This window comes from Melozone crissalis, unplaced genomic scaffold (assembly GCF_028551555.1).
Source record: "Melozone crissalis strain CALT ecotype California unplaced genomic scaffold, PUWL_Pcris_2 ptg000114l_1, whole genome shotgun sequence".
NCBI classification, from domain to species: Eukaryota; Metazoa; Chordata; class Aves; order Passeriformes; family Passerellidae; genus Melozone; species Melozone crissalis.
The window spans coordinates 696,748-715,404 of NW_026535891.1; the positions used below are offsets into that span (position 1 = coordinate 696,748).

Sequence of the window (18,657 nt, forward strand, 5' to 3'; positions counted from 1 at the left end):
CTCAGGGGAGCATCCCTGGGCTTGGTGAGCACACATTCACCCCCCTGCAGCCCCCATTCCCCCAGCCCTGGCCCGGCTGCCCCGCATGCGTCCCTGCTGCTGTGCTAGAATGAATGCCTACAAAAATCCTAAAGCTATTTCTCAGGCAGTTTATGATAACATCCCCCCCCCAACACCCCACGCCCCATCACCCGTTTCACCCTCCCCCTGCCCTTCTGCCAGCCCCTCTGAGGCTCGCTGGTTATGTGACCCAGGTATCCAAGCGCATGCGCTTTACGGAGGGGCTCTCCCCCTCGGGCTCGCCGCTGGCTCGCAGGAGACCCAGCGAGGAGCCAAAATCGGGCCGGGCGGGGTCGTCGCGCTCGCTGCTGCCCTCGTAGGAGCTGGTGTTGCTGCTGAGGCTGTCGACGGGCGAGCGGCCGGTGGGCTCGTGGCGGGGCTGGTGGGGGAAGGTGCTCAGCGGGGTGGCAGTGTTCCTCTCGCGGTTGGGCGACACAGGCTCCGACTTGATGCTGATGTTGGGGTTGGTGTTGACAGTCAACGTGGTGGTGTGGGATAAGTGACTCCCTTGTCTGGGTGGGGGAGAGGGGGAGGAGGAGGAGGAGGAGGAAGGGAGGGAAAAAGATGGAGGAGGAGATAATGGGAAATCGCTCATTAGTATCTTTTTGGTGGCCTTCTACCTTCCAGTGCACACAATTCAGAAATTTCACACACTACCATCCATCCATCCATCCATCCATCCATCCATCCATCCACATCCATCCATCCGTCCATCCACATCCATCCATCCATCATCCATCCATCCATCATCCATCCATCCATCCATCCATCCATCATCAATCTATCCATCCATCATCCATCCATTATCCACCCATCCATCCATCCATTCCATCCATCCATCCATCCATCCATCCATCATCAATCTATCCATCCATCATCCATCCATTATCCACCCATCCATCCATCCATTCCATCCATCCATCCATCCATCCATCCATCCATCCATCATCAATCTATCCATCCATCATCCATCCATTATCCACCCATCCATCCATCCATTCCATCCATCCATCCATCCATCCATCCATCATCAATCTATCCATCCATCATCCATCCATTATCCACCCATCCATCCATCCATTCCGTCCATCCATCCATCCATCCATCCATCCATCCATCCATCCCTTCATGGTGGAAATGTGGCTTTGGCTCAGTGTTTGGGCAATCATTGATCCTCCCTCTTCAATTCCTGCCTCTCTTTGTCCCATGGTCTCAATGTGATCATGGGCAAGTGGCTTAAATCTTTCTTTTGACTGTGTGTGGGTGCTTTATTCCAGAGCAAAAGCAGATCCACACCAAAATCCTTGCTCTAAGGTGCAAGTGCTTGTATTTTCTGCCCTGGAGAAAATAAATCTTTTTGCAGCTTTAAAAGCCACTTTCCTCTATTCCAGGCACCTTATCCTGCAATGTCCATCCCATCCAGCCCTGCCTGTTCCCAGCTCCCCCCAGGTGAGTGCAGGGATCAACCCCACAGTGGACAGGCAGCAGGATGAGGCTCTGGGAGCATCCCCAAATACCCTGATCCCAGCCAGGGACTCTGGGTCACCCTTAGAGCCACAGGGACAGCACTGCCCAAACCTCCCAGCTGTTCTGGGCACACAGCTCCTGCCCCCAGGAACACAGCGTGACCCACCAGCACCTGGCACTGGGAGCCTGGGGAACACAGAGGGCTCTCCAAGCCCCCTGGGGCTCTGCAGGTGTGGCACCCCCAGAGGAACTGCCCATTTCCCTCTGGTGTCACTCACATTAAGTTTCCTAGTGACACTGGGACCAGGTGCTGCTGCTGCGGCTGCTGCTGCGGCTGCTGCTGCTGCTGCTGTTGCTGTTGTTGCTGCTGCTGCTGCTGTTGCTGCTGCTGCTGCTGCTGTTGCTGCTGCTGCTGCTGCTGCCAGGCAGAGATGTTGCCAAGGGACAGCCCTCCAGGCGAGCTGAAGGCCGGCAGCGAGGAGAGCTCAGCGCTCGTCAGCTGATAATCTGCAAGGGAGGAGCCCTGAGTGAATTCCAGGTCAAAGCTGCCCCCAGAGTGCCCTGAGCACTGAGGGAGGATGGACACACACCAGAGACACAAACACACGGTGTATGGGGTGTCTGTGGTAAAGCACACAGCTCCTGAGTGCATGGCTTGTGCTGGAATCACAGAATCAATCAGGCTGGAAAGACCTCTGAGATGCAGCTCAATCTATGACCAAACATTCCATCAGCAAAGGGACATTTAAAGGCCATCTAGTCCAACATGCAGGGACATCCTCACTATCCCAGACTGCTCCCTGTTCAACCTGGCCTTGGACACATCCAGCAATGGAGCAGCCAGAGCTTCTGTGGGCACCCTGTGCCAGCACCTCCCCACCCTCAGTGTGAACAATTCCCTCCTTGTATCCATTTCCCTCCTTCCATCCAATTCCCTCATTAAATCCAATTCCCTCCTTCCATCCAATTCCCTCCTTCCATCCAATTCCCTCCTTAAATCCAATTCCCTCCTTAAATCCACTTCTCCTCCACCCAGAGGGTGCTGCTGGCAGGAGCTGCCCCCTCCACATCACCCCCAGTGCCCCTGGCACAGCAGTGCCCATGGCAGCTGTGTCTGGGTACCCCAAGGAAGGGCCATGAACACGTGAGACTCCAGCCAAATGTACAGAGCCAGACACAGCTCCTGTCCTGCTGGGGCAGCAAACCTGGCAGCCGGCACCCACCTGGGCCTGGGCACCCTCACCTGGGCTTGGGCACCCTCACCTGGTCCTGGGCACCTTCACCTGTGCCTGGGGCACCCTCATCCGTGCTGGGGGCATCCCCACCTGGGCCTGGGCATCCCCATCTGTACCTGAGGCACCCTCACCTGTACCTGGGCATCCCCACTTGTGCCTGGGCACCCTCACCTGTGCCTGGGCATCCCCACGTGGGGCATCCCCACCAGTACCTGGGGCACCCTCATCCATGCCCGGGGCATCCCCATCTATACCTGGGGCATCCCCACCCATACGTGGAGCACCCTCACCTGTACCTGGGCATCCCCACCTGTACCTGGGGCACCCTCACCTGCACCTGGGGCATCCCCACTTGTACCTGGGCACCCTCATCTGTGCCCAGGGCATCCCCACCTGTACCTGGGGCGCCCTCATCCATACCTGGGGCACCCTCACCTGTACCTGGGGCACCCTCATCTGTACCTGGGGCACCCTCATCTGTGCCTGGGCATCCTCACTTGTGCCTGGACACCCTCACCTGTGCCTGGGCATCCCCATCTGTACCTGGGGCACCCTGACCTGTGCTTGGGGCACCCTCACATGTACCTGGGGCATCCCCACCTGTACCTGGGGCATCCTCATCCGTGCCTGGGGCATCCCCATCTTTGCCTGGGCACCCTCACCTGTACCTGGGCACCCTCATCTGTGCCTGGGCATCCTCACCTGGGCACCCCCACCTGTGCCTGGGGCACCCTCACCTGCACCTGGGGCACCCTCACCCATACCTGGGGCACCCCCACCTGTACCTGGGCCGTACCTGGGACAGGCCCACGGCATGCGCCGCGTCCCGGGTGGCAGCAGGGGGCGCTCCCTGCCCGCCATGAGGACACGGGACTGTCACCGTGACCCCCCCCCTCCACGGGCACCACGGGACCCCTTCCCCCCATTGTTCCCACCCCCTCCATGGGCACCCCGGGACCCTTCCCCACACTGTTCCACCCCCTCCATGGGCACTCCGGGACCCCCTCCCCTCATTGTTCCCACCCCTCCATGGGCATCCTATGCCCTGGTACCCCCTCCCCTACACTGTCCCCACCCCCTCCATAGGACCCCCACACCCCAGGACCCTTCCCCACATTGTTCCCACCCCCTCCACGGGCAGCCCCCACCCCGGGACCCCCCCACATTTGCAGGGCAATGCCGGTCGGCATGCAGAACCCACTGAAAACCCCAATGGGGCACCTCAAACCAAGGTGGGGGGATTTTACAAAGAATGCTGGTGGACAAAGCCAGGGAGGGAAGTGCTGCTCCTTGAGGAGATGGTCAGACCTTGGTCAGCCGTGTCAGCCTGACACAGCCACCCAACAACCCCTCCTCACCCCCTCTCCTCCCCCCTTCCCAGCTCTAATTTTGGGTGTCTCGTGGTTTCAGCTGTCCCCACCCCAGCAGCACACACAGAGGTGGCTGTGCTGGCGCTGAACTGCTGCCAAATCCCCAGCACACCCCACCCAACACATCCTGGCACTGGGTTCCCTGCTCCACACCCCCCTGCACTGCCTGGTCTGGTTTGGGGGAGCTCCTGACACTCCTGGCTGCCCCTCAGCCCCCAGCAGGGCTGGAGCTGGAGCTGCCCCAGGTCACAGAGCTGGGGATGGGCAGGTTTGACACCCAGCACAGGAAAGGGCTCAGAATTCTGACCAGAGGCAGCTCAGCACAGCTGCAGCAGCCTGGAATCCTGGCAATGCCCACCCAGTGCCCACCCAGCCACCAGGTGAGTCCTGGGCAATGCTCCAGGCTGGGAGTTTGTCAGGGCATCTGCAGCACCACAGAATCACCGAATTATCTGGGCTGGAAAGGCTGTCCAGGACCATGGAGTCCAACTGTACCCCCAGCACTGCCAAGGCCACCACTAAGCCATGTCCCCAAGTGCCACAGTCACCTCTGTTAAATCCCTCCAGCCATGGACACCACCACTGCCACAGACAGTCTGTTCCAAGGCTTTTCCACACAGAATTTTGCCCTAATATCCCACCTGAACCTCCTCTGGGGATGTTTTTCCTTGTCCTGCCCTTTGTCACCTGGGAGCAGAGCCCAATTCTGGCTGTCTCCTCCTGTCAGGGCATTGTGGACAGTGACAAAGTCCCCCCAAAGCTCCTTTTCTCCAGGCTGGAAAGGCTGTACAGGACCATGGAGTCCAATTGTTCCCCCAGCACTGCCAAAGCCGCCACTAAGCCATGTCCCCAAGTGTCACAGTCACCTCTGTTAAATCCCTCCAGCCATGGTGACACCACCACTGCCCCAAGGCAGTGTGGTTCCAAGGCCTGAACACCTTTTCCACACAGCAATTTTCCATAATATCCCACCTAAAACATCCCTGGGGACATTTCTCCTTGTCCTGCCCTTTGTCACCCAGGAGCAGAGCCCAGTCCTGGCTGTCCCCTCCTGTCAGGGCGTTGTGCACAGTGACAAAATCCCTCCAAACCTCCTTTTCTGCAGGCTGAGCCTCCTCAGCTCCTTGTGGAGGACTCCATGGTCTGGGACAGTCCTTCCAGCCTGGGGAAAAGGAGGTTTGGAGGGATTTTGTCATTGACCAAAACTCCCTGACCCTTCACAAATGAAGCCAATTCCTGCCCAGCTAACAGAACTGCCAGGTTCAGAGCTTGTACCCCACAGTGGTGCCCCCACAGCACCTGGGCAGCAACACAGCTCTGCCCACGGTCAGCTGAGAGCAAAAATAACCGCAGAGAGCTGAAATTCAGGCTCCTCTGCTCTGAGCAGTGCACAGGCCTCAATTAAAACCTATTTTGGGGGCTCTGGCTGGCTGCTAAACCACATGGTCACCCAGGAGAGCAGCCCCATCACGCACAGCCAGCATCTCTGGGGCTGCACCTACTCATTAGGACAGGGAGTATCCAACTGCCACTTCTGCCTTCTCCCAGACAAGCAGCTTTTGGACATTTTTTGCCAATTTTTTTTCTCAGAACAAGTTGCACAGGCAGCCAGCAAGGCCTCAAAGTCTTGCTGGAGGTCTGACAGGTGAGAGATGAGCAATTCTTGTGCCTGGGCACTGTCGCTGTCGCCTGGGGCTGCTTTCAATCCAGCACCCCAATCAGACGTGCCTGGGAGCAGGTTGGTTTGCATTCTTCCCGAACTTTTTCAGGGATTTTTTTTTGTCATTATTACAACACCCCCTGAGCTCTGAGAGCCAGGGGATGGGTGTAGCTGTAATTAGCATCCACAGCACAGTGCAATGGGCTGCAGCAGCCCTCACAGCCCTGTTGGCTATGACAGTGAGCTCTCACCACTGACACAATGAATTTCCCTTGGTTTTACTCCTGTGGAACCCTTGCACCATGTGCTGGCTGCAGTGGAGAGTTCCAGGAGCATCACTGCAGGTGCTGAGGGAGCCCCAGGGATGTGTCTGCAGCAGCACAATTCCCTGTGGGGCCAACTGAGACACCTGAGAGCTCTGCCCTGGCCAGGTCCTGTCTGTCTGTCTGTCTGTCTGTCTGTCTGTGTCAGAGCTCTGCCCTGGCCAGGTCCTGTCTGTCTGTCTGTCTGTGTGTGTGAGAGCTCTGCCCTGGCCAGGTCCTGTCTGTCTGTCTGTCTGTCTGTCTGTCTGTCTGTGTCAGAGCTCTGCTCTAGCCAGGTCCTGTCTGTCTGTCTGTCTGTCTGTGTCAGAGCTCTGCCCTGGCCAGGTCCTGTCTGTCTGTCTGTCTGTCTGTGTCAGAGCTCTGCTCTAGCCAGGTCCTGTCTGTCTGTCTGTCTGTCTGTCTGTGTCAGAGCTCTGCCCTGGCCAGGTCCTGTCTGTCTGTCTGTCTGTCTGTCTGTCTGTGTCAGAGCTCTGCCCTGGCCAGGTCCTGTCTGTCTGTCTGTCTGTCTGTGTCAGAGCTCTGCTCTAGCCAGGTCCTGTCTGTCTGTCTGTCTGTCTGTCTGTGTCAGAGCTCTGCCCTGGCCAGGTCCTGTCTGTCTGTCTGTCTGTCTGTCTGTCTGTATCAGAGCTCTGGCCTGGCCAGGTCCTGTCTGTCTGTCTGTCTGTCTGTGTCAGAGCTCTGCTCTAGCCAGGTCCTGTCTGTCTGTCTGTCTGTCTGTCTGTGTCAGAGCTCTGCCCTGGCCAGGTCCTGTCTGTCTGTCTGTCTGTCTGTCTGTCTGTGTCAGACCTCTGCCCTGGCCATGTCTCACCTGTGTCAGATCTCTGTCCTGACCATGTCTCACCTGCTCAGATCCCTGCCCTGGCCATGTCTCACCTGTGTCTTGGCCATGTCTTACCTGTGTTGTAGGCTGTGGGCATGGCAGAGAAGGGCAGCCCCTGTGTCAGCAGGCTCGGAGTGGCCACGGACACGACTGGTGTGGTCAGAGAGTGAGTTGCTTGAGAGACACCCAAGCGCTGTGTGTTTTGCTGTGGGAGCAAACAGGGAGGGAGTTAAAGCTCAGATGGTTGCACTGGGTCATTTTCAGGGGTTGTGGCCCCCCCAAACCCCCTGGGCATGCACTGGGGCTGAGCATGGAAAGCGTGGGACAGGCAGGATTGATCATCTGGCCATTCCACGCTGCAAAAAAAGCAAAGTACAAACCACACCAGCTACTGACACTCATGTGCAGGTCATGGCTGGGCTTCACCCAGCAGCACCAGCCATGCCCTGAGTGCAATGGAGGGGGAAAGCACCAGGAGGCCTCAGACAATTCCTCACTGCTTTCAGAGTGAGCCTTGGAGTGACAAAGGCACCAAAGCAAAGCAGAACCAGCAGAGCTGACATCTCCCTGCAGCTCTGGTGGCCAGGAACAAGCCCCTGCCTCAAAGGGAAGCTGAGGACACCAAGCATTAGCCTCAGGATTTTAAAGGGACTCTGGAATATCCCTAAACTCCAAGCCCGGTGCTCAGCAGCCTGCTGGCTCAGTGCCCTCACGAGGTTTTGGTGACTCAGGTATTAACAGGTCCACCGTGGAAAAATTCTGCCCTTGCACCAGAGCACCCCAAGCTCCCCCCCTGGGTTTTCCAGGCAGTTATGTGGGCAGATCTATAGGTCAGATTCAGCCCTGTTTACAAGGCAGATAATCTGGGCTGTCTCTGCTGATCTGGTTTAAATCAGACTCAAGAGGCTTGACTCTAATCCCCAGCACCCAGCACACGTCACCCTGTGAAGACTGGGGCAGTGCCCAGCTTGAACCACGCCTGGCACCAGGGTGGAACTGAGGAACTGAGGGCTCCCAGGCTGGGCACACACTCTGCAGAGCTCCAACACGGCCAGGGAGACTCTCCTGGGACAAAGCTGGATGCTGGCACCCTGCCCTGGCCACCTGAGAGCACCTGGCTGTGCAGGATTTGCTGCCCCTGCACCCACACAGTGCCCAGCCCCAGGTGCCCCCTGTGGCCTGGGCAAGGAGATTAGCAGGGCTCTGAGTGCTAAAGCTCTGGGGGGCTGCAGGAGAAGGTTTTCCTGGCACACATCCTGCTGGCAGCCAGCCCTGGCCGTGCTGGGGGTTAAGGACATGGCACTGAATGTCTTCACAAAGGCACAGCCCTGTCCCTGTCCTGCCTGCATGAGACCAGGGGCATGCAGGGGCCACAGCCCATCCCCTGTGCAGCCCCTACAGCCCCATCCCCTGTGCAGCCCCTGCAGCCCCATCCCCTGTGCCCTTCTCTGCAGGGCCCACAGCACATATCCCTCCTGCAGGGCTCACAGCCCCATCCCACCTGCTCCTCTCTGCAGGACCCACAGCCCCATTCTGTCCCTTCCCAGCCCCCACAGCCCCATATCCCTTCTGCCCCCATTTCCACTCCCCACAACTCCATCCCTTCTGCTCCTCTCTGCAGCCCCCACAGCCCCATATCCCTTGTGCCCCACTCTGCAGCCCCTACAGCCCCATCCCCTGTGCAGCCCCCACAGCCCCATTCTGCCCCTTTCCAGTCCCCACAGCCCCATCCCTTGTGCAGCCCCTACAGCCTCATCCCTTCTGCCCCTCTGCAGCCCCCACAGCCCCATTCTGCCCCTCTCTGCAGCCCCCATCCCTTCTATCCGTCTTTTCAGGGCCAACAGCCCATCCCTTGTGCCCCTCCCTGCAGCCCCACAGCCCCATTCTGCCCTCCTTTACAGCCCCCACACCCCATCCCTTCTGCCCCCCTTTGCAGCCCCCAGAGCCCCATTCTGCCCCTCTCTGCAGCCCCATATCCCTTGTGCCCCTCTCTGCAGCCCCCACAAGCCATCCCTTGTGCCCCTCTCTGCATTCCCCACACCCCCATCCCCTGTGCCCCCCTTTCCAGCCCCACACAGCCCCTGTGCCCCCACAGCCCCATTCTGCCCCTCTCTGCAGCCCCCACAGCCCCACATCCCTTGTGCCCCTCTCTGCAGGGCCCTGTGCCATCCCTGGCAGGGCACAGGGACCAGTGTGGCACAGGCACACCAGCAGGGCAGGCTGTGCCAGCCCCAGGAACCTCCCTGACACCCCAAGGTGAGTGTGGGCACTGCTGGCACTATTCCAACCCCCCGATTTTCACCACAACCCATGCAGGGAGGAGGTGTGCCAGCTGCCCCCCACACTGTGCCCACAGACAACACTCCCAGCTGGTACCAACCATGCAGCATGCTCCCAGGGCATGGACCCTGCTGGCTCCCAGGGCAGGGATCCAGGGCATGGACCCTGCTGCCCCTGCAGTGGTGGGAGTGGGGACAGAAATGGGGGGACACCTCTCTGAACCCTGGCAGGGAGGAAAGCGTGCCCAGAGCTGCAGGAGCAGCACTGAGGGTGCCAGGGCTGGGGCTGTGGGCACTGGGGATGCACTGGAGGGATCCTGACCCATCTCACAGCTGCCTGGGGTGAGGTGGGAGCTGGCACTTGGAGAGAGGATCTGCTGGGCGGGTTGAGCAGTGTGGAGGGAGCAAAGGTTGGAGGAGCAGGGGGGGATCTGTGGGGCACACACCCTGCAGCAGCGCCAAGGGGCCTGTGCCACCCTGGCCACATTTCATCACCCTCACTGGCAAACACCTCACTGCTGCCACCTTGATGGGGCGAGTGTCACAGACATCTTTTATGAAAAATCCTTTCCTTAGGAATTTTCCTCCTGAGAAGCTGAGAGACCTCAGGAACAAAATGTAAACAATGGTTATCTGCTGCTGTGGAATGCAACAGGTGCATCTGTGATTAGCCCATGTTAATTGTTTCTAATTAATGGCCAATCACAGTCAGCTGGCTCAGACAGACCATCCGAGCCACAAGCCTTTGTTATCATTCCTTCTTTTCCTATTCTTAGCCAGCCTTCTGATGAAATCCTTTCTTCTATTCTTTTAGTAGAGTTTAAATATAATATATATCATAAAATAATAAATCAAGCCTTCTGAAACACGGAGTCAGATCCTCATCCCTTCCCTCATCCTCAGACCCCTGTGAACACCGTCACAGGTAGGGATGTTTTTCACTTCAGGTTAATTCAGCCCAACAATTACAACTGGAAATGCCACCCCAGTGGATTTCCACCAGTGCTCTGCAGTGTGCAGCCAGGGAATGGGCACAGGGATCAGGAATGAGCAGATGGGGAGTGAGGAAATGACTGGTCCCCCTCCACACATTGGGAAACTGAGGCACGGAGATGCTGCAAGGGTTTGGGCACACAAAGAGCAGCAGAATTTGTGCCTGCCATGCCTGGCCCACCCTTGCCCTGGCCAGGAGTGCCTCAGTGCAGCTGCCAGAGGGATACTGGCTTTCTCCTGTGTTTTTGGAGAGCTTTTCCCTGGCTGTGTGCTCTGCATCCTGCAGCAGCTCCTGCCCTTCCCTGGCTGGCCTGACCTGTCTCCCATCTGCCCTGCACCAGAATAGCAACAGAGCAGAGTGAATCCTTGCCACAAACAAGGTGGCATTCACTTTGCTGCCAGGGAGAGGAGGGGAAAAAAGCCATAAAAATAACACAGAAAACTGCCCCATGCACAAGGGAGGTTTAGGGAGTGGATTTCCACAGGCTTTAAATAATATCTTTAATATGGGAGGAGCCTGATTTACTCCCTGTCTCTCATGTGCTGGCCATGGGCCAGGTCTCCCTGTGCTGCTGGCTCCAGCCAAGCCCCATGGGCAGCTCCAGGGCAGGGACAGTGCCCAGCTCAGCTCCACAGTCCCCAAAGGGACCCTGGCTGACCTCCCCAGGGGGACCAACACAGCAATTTTGGCCTTGGAGGAGAAAAAAGCCCTTTGCAGCTCACGCCAGCTCCTTTTCCACAGGGAACTGGGTTTTCCTAAGAGCTGTTTTCCTCCGGATTTATTTTCTGCAGCAGGATCCAAGCTGGTGCCCACATCCCACCACAGGAGCCAGTGCCCACCCCTGTGTGTGCCCCACAGAGGGGACAAACAGCACAAGTGTCACCACACCATGCACACCCAGAGGGGAACTCACCAGAGCCAGGTGGTCCTCGGTCTGTGCAGGGGAGAGCAGGGAGAGAACCGAGAGCACTGTTAGCTCACACAGCCCCCCCCAGCAGCACTGTGCCCACTGGCACCTCACCCTCACCCCCACGGGGCACACACGGGCCAGGGTGGGGAATGGGAGAGGGTTTGTGCCATCCATGGGGCACAAACAGCTCAGATGGTGATTGGGAAAGGTTTGTATCAGCCATGGGGGACAAACAGCTCAAATGGTGATTGGGAGAGGGTTTGTATGAGCCATGGGGCACACATGGGTCAGGAGGGTGATGGAGAGAGGGTTTGTGCCATTCATGGGGCACACACGGGTCAGGGGGGTGACTGGGAGAGGGTTTGTATCAGCCATGGGGCACAAACAGCTCAGATGGTGATTGGGAAAGGTTTGTATCATCCATGGGGCACAAACTGCTCAAAATGGTGATTGAGAGAAGGTTTGTACCATCCACAGGGCACAAATAGCTTAGAGTGGTGCTTGGGAGAGGGTTTTCACCATCCATGGGGCACACATGAGTCAGGGGGGAAGATTGCGAGAGGGTTTGTGCCATCCATGGGGGACAAACAGCTCAAAATGGTGATTGAGAGAGGGTTTGTACCTTCCATGGGGCACAAATAGCTTAGAATGGTACCTGGTGTAAGGTTTGTACCAGCCATGGGGCACAAACTGGTGAGAATGGTGCCTGGGAGAGGGTTTGTACCATCCATGGGGCACACATGGGTCAAGGTGGTGACTGGGAGAGGGTTTGTACCATCCATAGGGCACAACCAGCTCAGATGGTCCCTGGTACAGGGTTTGTACCAGCCATGGGGCAATGCAGGTCAGGTGGTGCCTGGTGTAAGGTTTGTACCATCCATGGGGCACAAACTGGTGAGAATGGTGCCTGGTATGGGGTTTGCACCACCCATGGGGCACAAACAGCTCAAAGTGGTGCCTGGTACAGGGTTTGCACCATCCATGGGGCACAAACAGGTCAGAGTGGTGCCTGGTACAGGGTTTGCACCATCCATGGGGCACAAACAGGTCAGAGTGGTGCCTGGTACAGGGTTTGCACCACCCATGGGGCACAAACAGCTCAAAGTGGTGCCTGGTACAGGGTTTGCACCATCCATGGGGCACAAACAGGTCAGAGTGGTGCCTGGTACAGGGTTTGCACCATCCATGGGGCACACAGAGTGACAGTGGTGCCTGGTACAGGCTTTGCACCATCCATGGGGCACACAGAGCTCACAGTGGTGCCTGGTATGGGGTTTGCATTGTCCATGGGGCACAAACAGCTCAGATGGTGATTGGGAGAGGGTTTGCACCATCCATGGGGGACAAACAGCTCACAGTGATGCTTGGGAGAGGTTTTACACCATCCATGAAGCACAGAGAGCTCACAGTGGTGCCTGCTGTAGGGTTTGCACCATCCATGGGACACACACAGCTCAGATGGTGCCTGGTACGGGGTTTGTACCATTCATGGGGCACACAGAGCTCACAGGGTGCCTGGTATGGGGTTTTCACCAGCCATGGGGCACACAGAGCTCAGAGCGGTGCCCAGTGTAGGGTCTGCACCATCCATGGGGCACACAGAGCTCACAGTGGCGCTGCTCCAGCATGCTGCAGGCACCAATCCCATCCTTCCCCCTCAGATCTCCCCTCCAGCGCGGCCCCATGAAGCTCCCACCACCACAGCCCCAAATTCCCCCGCTGGCAGCCCCTCCCAGCCCCTCGGTGCCCCCTGGCAGCCCCAGCAGCGGCACATGGCACTCACCAGGTGGTGCATCAGCCCCTTGCTGCCCTGCGAGGTGATGACTCGCAGGTCGGGCTTGCGGCTGTTCGGGGCCAGCTGCGCTCCGTGCGCCCCCGGGGGCGGAGGGGACTTGGCCGGGATGATCTTGCCCAGGCTGCTGCCGTTGGACACGGGCAGGAGCCCCGGAGAGGCCCTGGCACTCACGTAGCCGTTCCCTGCAGTGGGGAAAATGTGTGTTTTGTGGCTGGCTTTTCGCAAATACTAAAATAAATATGATACGTGTTGTGTTAGAAAGTAATGCTGTGTTAATTCTCCTAAGTAGTGTGTTAAATATAGTTTTAGGTTATAAAAATTGTTAAAATAGAAACTATGCTATGTAGGATACTTTTTTAAAGAAAGGACTTTCAGCGAGATAGCAGCCACAGGACACCTGAATCTTTCAGAGAAAGAGAATTTATTGCTCCATTATCAGAAGAAATGAACTTCTTCCCGCCTCGAGGGCGCTGCCAGGATTCAGAAGAAGAAGTTGATGATGACCAGACAGAATCCTGTGTTTGAATGGAATTTATGCATCACGTATGAGGTGTATGAATATGCAACAGGCTGTTGGTTTTAAGAGTTAATCCTTTGTTAACATGGGTCCTTCTTCAGGCTCGTGATGCCCAGAAAAAGGTACCCGGACGTCCATAACTCTTTGTATTTATTCTCTCATATTGTCCTAATTCAAATTGCCCAAATTATTATTACTCTAATTGTATTACTATTTTCATAACCATTTTATTACTATTAAACTATTAAAATTTTAAAAACAAGTGATTGGCGTTTTTCACAGGGGGCACAGAGAGGGAGCAGGTGAAGGTTGGTGATGGACACACTGCAGCTGTGGGGCTGCACTGGGGCTGCATCAGTGCTCCAGTGTAGGGGTAGATGGAACAGGAAAGCCTTATAAATATGATTAGCAAAAGATTTTGAGAATATAGAAACTATAAGCAAGACTGAAATGAAAGCAAGTTTTGAGATACGTTGAACAACTAGAAAATAATGATGTGGCTGAACTGAAGGTGATCCCCTTTTGATGGAACAACACCCTCTGCTTGCAGACAGGCCCAAGGGTCAGAGCAGACCCTACAGCTTGGCAGAAGGGGCCCAAAGAGGAGTTTTTAGGGTTTAAAATGTAACACAGTGTGGTAATGTAATGATTCTTATAGGCTGTATGGAAATGCTGTAGGATTTGTATCTTGGACTAGATTGGTTAGTGAGAATTAGAATATTCAACACAGAAGAAGATTTATTGTATTGGAATGAGAACCTCGCCCTCTTACCCCTTTAAATCTCTTACCCTTTTTACTCTCTCACCTTTTTTACTCCATTACGCTTTCACCCTCTCATCCTCTTTGCCACCCTCTTTTCTCAGGCCTGCTCCGAGCTGTGGCTGCAGCTCCCAGCAGGGCCCTGCACCCAGGCCCTTTGCAATAAACCCCAAATCCCAGCAGGGCCCTGCACCCAGGCCCTTTGCAATAAACCCCAAATCCCAGCAGAGCCCTGCACCCAGGCCCTTTGCAATAAACCCCAAATCCCAGCAGGGCCCTGCACCCAGGCCCTTTGCAATAAACCCCAAATTCCACACCCTGGCTGCAGAGATCTCTCATCTCCATCCATCCCGACCGTCCTACACTCCATGACTGCTCCTCCTTGTGGGAGAGCAGCACCTCAAAATCCCCCCCAAATCCCTCCTGCACCCCAGCAGGTTCACCCCAGAACAGGCAGCAGCCCCTGAGCTCCCCAACCTGCAGGGACTCCCCTGTGTGTTCCTGCAGAAACACCCAGCAAATCTCAGAGCCTGACGTGCAGCCAGGCTCTGTCCCTGCTCTGCTTGGGCACCACAGCCCTGCCAAGATGGGTAATTACTGGCAAATTCACTTTTAAGGTCTCTTTATGGTGCTGGGGCAGTGAAAAGGGGCTGTGGCACAGTGAGCACTCAGTTCACTGCTCCCACTGCCCCTTTGAAGATCTGAGGTTCTCTCCTCCTCCTCCTCCTCCTCCTGCTGCCCCACTTAAAGATTTTATGTGCAAAGAGAAGGGGGAAAAAAAAAGAAGAAAGGAAAGGAAGAAAAAAAAATTAAAAAGGAAAAGATTTGATGAACATCAGGAAAGGAATAAATTGGATCAGATTACAGTTCTGATGAGGGCTGGTTTTTTTTTCATGAATAGGCCCCAAAGATAGAAAGGCATTCAGCAATCACCAGGATTCAGCCCTCACATTCACTGCACGTTAGACCGGGAAAAATAGGTCGCTGATTGCATTATTAATGACATGCACATCGAGCTGCAGCTGCATTGCACAGGGGCTGCTGCCACCAGCACTGCAGCCAGGGGGGCTCAGCAAAATCCCTGCACCCCTGGGGCTGCCAGGGTGCGCACAGCGGGCACGTGGGGTGGCATTGGGCACAGGGGGTGGGGATGTTCCCCTTGATCCCACGGATGGCACAGGGGGTGGCAATGATGGCACAGGGGGTGGCAATGCTCTGATCCCACAGATAGCACAGGGGGTGGCAATGATCTCCTGGATCCCACAGATGGCACAGGGGTGGTGACACTGCCCTTGATCCCACAGATGGCACAGGGGTGGCAATGCTCCAATTGATCCCACGGATGGCAGAGGGGGTGGCAATGATGGTACAGGGGGTGGCAATGCTCTGATCCTACAGATGGCACAGGGGTGGTGACACTGCCCTTGATCCCACGGATGGCACAGGGGTGGCAATGCTCTGATCCCACAGATGGCACAGGGGCACAGGTGGCACTGGGCACAGGGGGTAGCAATGCTCCCCTTGGTCCCACAGGGGCACTGGCTTTTAGATTTATCAACAACAAAGGTGCAGAAATTCCTCAGGTGAGCTGCAGTGCTGGTGGCCATGGAAAAGCCAAAAGAAACGTTAAACCTTTTGATGTCCTCCTTCCTAAGGCCATGGAAAAACCAAAAGAAATGTTAAACTCTTTGATATCCTCCTTCCCAAAGCCATGGAAAAGCCAAAGGGAATGTCAAACTCTTTGATATTTGTCACAGACATCTTTTATGAAAAATCCTTTCCTTAGGATTTTTCCTCCTGAGAAGCTGAGAGGCCTCAGGAACAAAATGTAAACAATGGTTATCTGCTGCTGTGGAATGCAACAGGTAGATTTGTAATTAGTCTGATACAGTTGTTTCTAATTAATGGCCAATCACAGTCAGCTGGCTCAGACTCTCTGTCCAAGCCACAAACCTTTGTTATCATTCTTTCTTTTCCTATTCTTAGCCAGCCTTCTGATGAAATCCTTTCTTCTATTCTTTTAGTATAGTTTTAATGTAATATATATCATAAAACAATAAATCAAGCCTTCTGAAACATGGAGTCAGATCCTCATCTCTTCCCTCATCCTCAGACCCCTGTGAACACCGTCACAGATATTCTCCTTCCCAAGACCATGGAAAAGCCAAAAGCAATGTTAAATCCTTGGATATTCTCCTTCCCAAGGCATGGATGCACACGGGGCTCTCATGGTGACCCTGTTTGAGGCACTCTCTGGATCACTGTGGGCTGGGGTGGCTCCCTGTGCTGGACTTTGGGTTCCAGTGCTGCCACCACTCACCCCCAAAGATGAGGGGTGGCCTTGGGCTGTCACTGCTGCTGTCACTGCCATGTGCACCCAGCATGGGTCCAGCCAGACACAGAAGGGCTGCACTCCCACCAGGACCCCCCAACCAAGGGAAGGAGTCAAAAAGAGGAGCTGTGACCGTGTTCACAGGGGTCTGAGGATGAGGGAAGAGATGAGGATCTGACTCCATTTTTCAGAAGGCTTGATTTATTATTTTATTATATATATTATATTTAAACTATACTAAAAGGATAGAAGAAGGGATTTCATCAGAAGGCTGGCTAAGAATAGAAAAAGAATGATAACAAAGGTTTGTGGCTTGGGCTCTCTGCCCGAGCCAGCTGACTGTGATTGGCCATTAATTAGAAACAACTGTGTGAGACTAATTACAAATCTACCTGTTGCATTCCACAGCAGCAGATAACCATTGCTTACATTTTATTCCTGAGGCCTCTCAGCTTCTCAGAAAAGAAAGAAAGCATTTTTCAGAAAACATGTCTGTGCCAGGAGCCTTCTGGGCAGCCTCTGCATCACCCTGGTGTGAGTTTGAGCAGGGACACCCAGGGCTCAGCATCCCCCACGGGGCAGGGGTGGGCGCTGCATGCCGAGGGTGGCACAGCCAGGCAGTGTGGGCAGGATGCAGGGACACAGCACTGCAGGATCCGGCCAGAGGCACCCGCAGCTGATGACTCAGAGGCAGCAGGTGATCACTGAGTGCTGCAGAGCCTGCAAGGGAGGAGGAGGACGAGGAGGAGGAGGAGGAGGAGGAAGAGATGTAGCAGGTATTTGAGACCTGCCAGAGCCACATCCCCTCCCAGAGGCACGAGGGCAGCCCCAGGGAGGGCGGAGGGGTCTGGGGACAGCAGGGCTGTGGGGCTGGCTCTGCTGCTCAGCCCCATTTCCTGCAGTGGCAGCAGGAACGCAGGGAATGCTCGGGTGACGTCAATGCTGACATTCAGGGGCCCTGCCAAGCTCTGCACCCGCAGGGGCTGCTCCGACAGCTGACACGGGGGTGGATGGGGGCCCCAGAGCTGCCTGGGGGCTGGGGCACCGTGGCCCCTTCCCTGTGCCCTCCAGGAGCAGCAAAGCTCAGTGCTGGGACAGCCCAGGGAGACACTGCCCCACAAACCACCCTGCAGGTTTTCCTCTGGGAAGAAATCCCTGTGGTGCTGCCCAACACAGGGAAATGGTTATTCCTGAATAATCCAGAATCCAGAGCAGCACAATGGCCCCTTCCCTGTGCCCTCAAGGATCAGTAAAGCTGAGTGCTGGGAGTCACTAAGACTGCCCCACAAACCACCCTGCAGGTTTTGTTCTGTGAAGAAATCCCTGTGGTGCTGCCCAGCACAGGGAAATGGTTATTCCTGGCAGAATCCAGAATCCAGAGTGCTCCAACAGCTGACATGGGGGTGGCTGTGGGGAATGGAGCCCCCAGAGCTGCCTGGGGGCTGTGCCACCATGGCCCCTTCCCTGTGCCCTCCAGGAGCAGCAAAGCTCAGTGCTGAGTGATGGGAGTCACTGAGACACTGTCCCACAAACCACCCTGCGGGTTTTGCTCTATGAAGAAATCCCTCTAGCATTGGCACAAGGGAAATGGTTATTCCTGAATAATCCAGAATCCAGAGCTGCACAATGGCCCTTTCCCTGTGCCCTCCAGCAAAGCTCAGTGCTGGGTGCTGGGAGAGCTCAGGGAGGCACTGCCCCACAAACCACCCTGCAGGTTTTGCTCTGGGAAGAAATCCCTGTGGCACTGGCACAGTGCTGCCCAGCACAGGGAAATGGTTATTCCTGGAATAGTCCAGAATCCAGAGCTGCACCATGGCCCCTTCCTTGTGCCCGCCAGGAGCAGCAAAGCTCAGTGCTGGGACAGCCCAGGGAGTCATTGAGACACTGCCCAACAACCCTGGTAGGTTTTGCTCTGTGAAGAAATCCCCCTGGTGCTGCCCAGCACAGGGAAATGGCTGTTCCTGGCACAATCCAGAGTGCAGAGGATGGCGTTGAGCGGCCACAGTGCTGCAGAACCACAACTGGTCCAACCCCACTCAAAAACCAGTGGGACCTGGCTCCAGTTTGGTTCAAACTGGGGCGATGTGGGGTTCGACACTGCTCTGTGCTGTCATCTGGGCACCTACTGCACAAAG

At 55.9% G+C, this 18,657-nt stretch overlaps 1 protein-coding gene across 2 annotated transcripts in view; it reads right to left on the reverse strand.

Annotated features, from left to right (window-relative positions):
• Positions 1-202: 202 nt before the first annotated feature.
• MEF2D (myocyte enhancer factor 2D) overlaps positions 203-18,657 on the reverse strand; it is a 94,716-nt gene continuing 76,261 nt past the window's right edge. For both annotated transcript variants that reach the window (XM_054292817.1, XM_054292816.1), the window contains exons 8-12: positions 12,902-13,095; positions 11,122-11,142; positions 7,011-7,140; positions 1,806-2,034; positions 203-572 (exon numbers count right to left, since the gene is read on the reverse strand). In XM_054292817.1, the coding sequence (XP_054148792.1) occupies positions 242-572; positions 1,806-2,034; positions 7,011-7,140; positions 11,122-11,142; positions 12,902-13,095 (905 nt within the window). In that variant the 3' untranslated portion in view covers positions 203-241. The remainder of the gene's footprint in view (positions 573-1,805; positions 2,035-7,010; positions 7,141-11,121; positions 11,143-12,901; positions 13,096-18,657) is intronic.